At 48.1% G+C, this 6,000-nt stretch overlaps 1 protein-coding gene across 1 annotated transcript in view; it reads left to right on the top strand.

Annotated features, from left to right (window-relative positions):
- The first annotated feature begins 697 nt into the window (after nucleotides 1–697).
- Nucleotides 698–6,000, top strand: part of Gad1 (glutamate decarboxylase) — a 138,785-nt gene continuing 133,482 nt past the window's right edge. Inside the window, exon 1 of the mRNA XM_070537836.1 lies at nucleotides 698–1,101. Coding sequence (XP_070393937.1) covers nucleotides 1,053–1,101 — 49 coding nt within the window. The 5' untranslated portion in view covers nucleotides 698–1,052. The remainder of the gene's footprint in view (nucleotides 1,102–6,000) is intronic.

Here is a 6,000-nt window from a genome sequence, read left to right as displayed (position 1 = left end):
GTTGCTGATTACGACTAGCAGCTGACGGAATACCTATAGCCACAAGGCGCGTCAGCATTAGGTCCCTAAGATTAAGGATTAGCTGCGCAGTGGTATATATTAGCCTAGCTCAAAGAGGACGCTTCTTATGGGAGAAAACTTGAGGTGATCAATAAAGCACGGATGTGGTGTTGCGAAAGGATAAGCTGTGTCCATTGCGTTAGTCCAGTCCCTAGATATATTTATTTTAGGGCACCCAAGCGGTTAGGGACCGCAAGCCACCTGGCGTACCGGAGAACGCAAAAGAGAGCATAAAAGAACGCAAGAGGCTTACGACGGAGATCGGGCTGTTGCTTACACTAAGTGATTTCTCTACGCCATTGTAATAGCTTCCCATTGATATTACAGCACAACGTTAATATTGAAAGAATGAGGCGCGTACGTTTCCCACATTTTCGCAGTGCTCCCAGCCTAATGGATTCACCAGGGGATCGAACCCGCGCGATGAGCGGTGCTGTGCAGCGCATCCATTGCTGCCGTGTATACATCCCGAACTCGCGAGAGGCCGCCGTTTCAAAATCGGGTCAATGCAGCTATTTATAGGCTCGTTAGGAGCGGAGGAGAGAAGCCTTTCGCTGTCCCCCAGTGGAGTGGTTGCGCGCGCAGATGAAGAACTGTGTTCGACCCGCGGATCGCCATGTTTGCCCCAGGGACCAAGGGTGAGCGCGCGGGCGGCCTCGCTCGCTCGCCGTCTTCGACCGCCTCTCCAGCGTCGGGGCTCCGCGCGGCGCTCACCAGCGAAGCGCGTTCCGTTGCCAGTGCTTCGTCGAGCATCGATCTCGACATTCGGGCAGGACCGTACTGTAGGACGGGGGGATAGTCCTTGACGTCATAGCCGCTGCTCGGCCAATGAGCGAGCGTCGATCGATGCAGCGCCGAGTCCGGGGGCGGCCCGTGGACGGCATTGCAAAGCAGCGCTTGGCTTGTCTGCAGTGCGCCGCCGACACGCTTGCCGGGTGCCACCGGAGAATCCACCAGCACACAGCGCCGACGTCGCGACCCCTCCAGCCGTCATGGCCGCGCCGAACAAAACGGAGGATGTGTCCAAGCTGCGGTACACAGGTGAGTCGCTCTCTCCCTCCGTGTCGGCGGCAGGCTGCCTGAGCCCGAACCGGAGCTGTTCCCGCTCGTAGGTTGCGGCCGTAGTCTCAACACGGCGTGCCAAAGTGTAGGAATGACAGGCACCGTTTGTGGTCAAGAGTGGTTCGCGTTCTCTCTGAGCACTAACGTCGTCGATGGCAGCAACCACGCTGCTACGAGTTAGTTTCTATCTGAAATCTTCGAACGAGGGCGGTACAAAAGACGGTCGCGAATTATCGCTCGAGCACCCCACACCCTTGCACACTCACCACAAAGACAGCGACCAAGGTGACTCTGCTGCGCGGAGCGACACCGCCATGCTGCCCTTTCCACCACAACTTCTTACTATTCTTTTCACTCGATTTGACGAGGATCGAAGCGCCATTAGCGCCATTATGACCTTTTGGGTGCCACTTGCGCCTAATACAGAGATGTGGTGGGCTTCTGCGAAACCTCCACCCATTGTTTGCGATTTCGCTGCGTCGTTGGTTTATACGACAACGCTTACAACCACCCGCGAAGCCTGTAAGACTCCCACATCATGCCTTCCCGGCGCTTTGTACGTTTTGGTTACATGAGCATGTGTCACCACACGGTGGTCGTCTAATGTCCGTAGGTCTTATTTCTTCCCGTTTTTTTTTTTTGTTGTTGTTGTTGTTACCGCCAGGAGCGACGCCTGAGCACATGGGTATTCGGAGAATTCGCAAACTATAGTTGGCAGCACATTACTTCAGCATTATTTTGTTTGAAGAAAAGAAAACAAAATATTGTTCTTGTAATAAATAAAACAGACCCTGATACTTTAGGTTTTATGCACATTTCAACTTGTTTGTTGAACTCTAAGAACAGTGAAAAATAATATGACCGCACAAAATGTACTTTGCCGATAACTAAAATCGTATACGTTGTATACGTTGTATCGATCTCGTTGCTTGGCTTCACTAAGGAAAATTAAGCCACATTTTGCACTCGCTAAAATCACTGCGTTTTAATGTCTTTTTTATCCGTATGCCCCTAAACGCAAGTTAATAAAACTTGATAAGTAGTTTTACATAATTATCTAAATAATCACAGTTTTCCAAGCAATAACATCTACCATACGCACACTGGCGTCAAGCCGCAATACTTCGCAAAACGAGACTACGACATTAAACCATCGTGCTCCTTGCATGCTCTTGCGCAAGTAAGTTAGGTCGAACGCACTGGGAAGATATAAAGGCTTTAGGAAAAATCCCGCAAGCCTTGAAGTACTGATCCTTAAATTGTAAAGCGTATTGCTTCCAAGAAGCATTGAAAGATGTTTCCTCAAGCGCTAGCGTTATACGAGTTCACGTGCATCACGTGATCCAATTAAGAACCGGGCTCGTGAACCGAATTGACCTCCCTTGATTAGAAGATCTCGGTGAGGATACGAACACTGCAGCCAAGTGTTCAGGATGCCATAATAAGAAAGCAGTGAAAAGTCATTGAGGATGAAAAGGGAAATTCTTAGATGCTGCAACCAGACTGAACCCAAGGAATAAAACCACAATACAGATAGCGAAGAAGTCGATGCCGAACTAAAAGGCATTAAGTCCACGGCAATACGGTACGCATCAGGTGAAATCCGCGTGTCATCAAACAAGCAAAGAATTTAAAAATGTCTAATGAAATAGCATGTTTAGAGCCGCACTAACTTCAGTGTTTGAAAAAAAGAAATCGTACGATTGGCTTTGCACCTACATGAAAACGCTGGCTCGCTCTCGTGTCGCCGTTTATAACTGCTGATGCCGCGTTCACATGCGCTCAAGTCTCCGCTTGTGTGTGTGTGCGCCGCACAGGTACGGGAGCAGGATCACCCGTCTTGTCGAGCACAGTGAAACCGACACTACAACACACGCACCCCCGCGCCAGGTTTGAAGGGCAGCGCTTCTTTCCCGGCATGCAGTCGCGAGAGGCGTACGGCAACCTATTTGTTGTGGCTGGCACCGGCGCCGCGCAGCTGTGACCCAGCTGGCCTAAGTCATCAGCGCTGAGGAAGCGCGAGACACCAGCAACAACACGCTGGCAAACGTTGAGGCAGGCCAGAGCCGCGCTAGGCAGTCGATCGGTGGCAAACAGACAATCCGGCAGGAGGACGAAACCCTCTTTTGACGCTCTTTCTGCGCGCAAAAGAGTGACACCATGAGAGGTGTCGTCAGTGTCCACGCCGGCACGTGCTACAGACACAAAATGCAACTTGGACGCTGGTGTTTCTGCGAGGTGCATTTGTATAATTTCCCGCACAGCGTCAGCAGTCGGTCGAGCCATTATTCGATTGCTGTAGTGATTCTTTATGAAAGGTTGGTCTTTCTATCGGTATGCGCACGAAATGACATAGGTTTAGGCTGCGAATAATTTCTCAGTCGTGACCCAATATCGCTATTAAGTTTTTATCTCCTTTTTTCAGTGAGAGAAAGATAAGGTAAATGCAGGCAGGTTAACCAGGTTGAGCTCGGCTGGCTAACCCTGCACTGGGAAAATTGCAAAGAGGACTGGAAGATGAGAAGCACAAAAAATAGAGAAGTTCACACTACGTCTGCACGGCACGAACGGGCAGGGAAGCGATCATCGTTCGATTCGTCACACACGGTCATACATTCTGGAGCACCTCAAGAAATTCAAGCGCTTTGGTGAATTTGTACATCGCAGATGCACACAGGCACGGCAGCCTAGGAGCTGCTCGTCTGGAAAACGCCTACCGTCTATTTTTCCTAAAGATGTCCGAAGAAGGGCGAGCCTCCCATCCTCGTATTGTGGGCAGTGACACAGGCGATGTTATAAAATTTCTTCTGTGGCCATATTATCACAATTGACACCGACGCCATTCCAAATAGAAATGAATAGGGGTTCGTAAAAAAGAATGTCTACTCGAAGGCGATATAGTGATGGCTCTTATTGTCGAGTAAAACTGGGTAATAATTAACAATGAGTACATGGAGGCTAAGCGCTGGCTAGTCAACTGCAGTGTATTCGTTAATGCCATATAAAAGTAGAATGAACAAGCGTTGAGTGCCTCACACAAGCCGCCCGGCGTCTCGATACCTGGACATATATATTTGTCGAAGACGGCGTCGTCATCAATGGCGTGTTATTTTTAAAGAATTAAACCTTATTCATCATCATACGCGACGAATATATAGAACATAACTGCACCATTCTACGTACATTGCGAAGGTAAGCAGATTGAGTGTAGAAAAATATGAAGGTAGATCTAGTTTACTTATATAAGAGAGAACTAGTAAGCTAGCAGTAAGCTGCAGAACATGAAAAGCGACCTAAATGATAAAATAATAAAACTTGTTTTAAAGTTGCATTTGTTGCATGCAGACATGTTGTAAAGACTTACGCATAAAAACTTTACTCGCATTTTTCTCATGAATACGGAACTCACAGATTCTCACCTATGATAGAGTGGCTTACTCGACGTTTTCCTAAAAAAAAACTGTACTTCTACACGCAACGCCTGCGATGAGAAAAGGCGGGTTGTTAAATACCAAACAACGTAACTCCTCCACCAATGCTGCACAGGATGCTTGTTTCATTGCGTTTTTGTTGAAATTCCCCCTTGCATTTATTTATTTATTTAATTCTTTTTGTGACAGTATGCTGGCGCAGTTTTGCAAGCCAGCATTCAAGAATGAATACTCCGTTCGCTGATCCTTAGAGAATGATAACCGCTATTTTCAAGCAATAAAAACCTATTTAAAAAATTCCGCGCAGTAAAACTGCACCACGCTATGAAGCTACCTTCGTTTGTTTTGTTTTGTAGCGTTCTTTAAGCCTTCAAGATGTGCAAACACGCCAGATTGCGTTTTAAACGCACCACACAATTGTACAAAACATCCAGGAGGCCTGACACACGCAGCGAGCGAGCAAAACGTCAGCGATTAGTTTTATAAACAAGCAGCCGGTTTAAACGCAGACTCGTGCGTCACGCTGCCCTTTTGAAAGACGAGCAATGGCGCGGGGGTGGGCAACAGAAACTGACGAGGCGGCTAACTGAAACGGGTTCAGGAGCCAGTGGATGTATGGCGCCGTGCTGCTGCTGAGCGCGAGGTAGCGGGATCGAATCCCGGCGGCCGCGTGCAGACGCGCGGAATGCGCTCGTGTGTACCGTGCATTGGGTGCACGTTAAAAAACCAGGTAGTCGAAATTAATACGGAGCCCCACACTACGGCGTGCCCCATAATAACCTCGTGGTTTCGGCACGTAAAACTGCACAATCTAATTTTTCAAAGACAGATGTAGTATGGTTTGAGTGAATGTCTGTATTAAGCGATGCGAAGAGGAATAATGTTATGCACGCGCAGACGCAAGGAAACTTGCAGCATCTAAGAGGGTCCAACGCCGTAAGCCCGATATTTTTGAAAAGGTGGAAAGCTTGAGAAAAATGACGCATGCCACTGCAGCGCCACAACTTGAAAACGTGGCTGTAGCGTAGTGTGAAACCGATCATGACGATTTGCACGATTATTTAATTATGGGCACACCTGAATGCAGATTTGCTCGTTACTTATTGCTGGTTTTGTTGTTTAGGTGCAATGATCGTATACCTAATGTTTCGAATGGAGAGGCCGTAAGCAAACCAGTTCAGCACCCCAAAGTTCATAATAGACAAGATCAAATCAGGGAAATAGCTAACGCGGAAAGATTTTTGTTAGGAGAAACTATCTTCCACCCTCTGGCGCAGGACTTCTGGAATAATAAGTAGCTCACTCCCGCGAGAAGCTATCTAAAATAGTTCTAGAAAAATTACCCAGGGTCCCGGCACTGAAATTGTGAAGACCGCCATATTGAACTGGTCGTTGTACAAAGTGAGCTAACCAGGAGGCCCAGGAGATGGTAGTGCGAAGCGAAATT

Source organism: Dermacentor albipictus, chromosome 4, assembly GCF_038994185.2.
Source record: "Dermacentor albipictus isolate Rhodes 1998 colony chromosome 4, USDA_Dalb.pri_finalv2, whole genome shotgun sequence".
NCBI lineage: Eukaryota > Metazoa > Arthropoda > Arachnida > Ixodida > Ixodidae > Dermacentor > Dermacentor albipictus.
The sequence above is the reverse complement of the archived record's forward strand: the minus strand, read 5'-3'. Positions and strand labels throughout refer to the sequence as shown.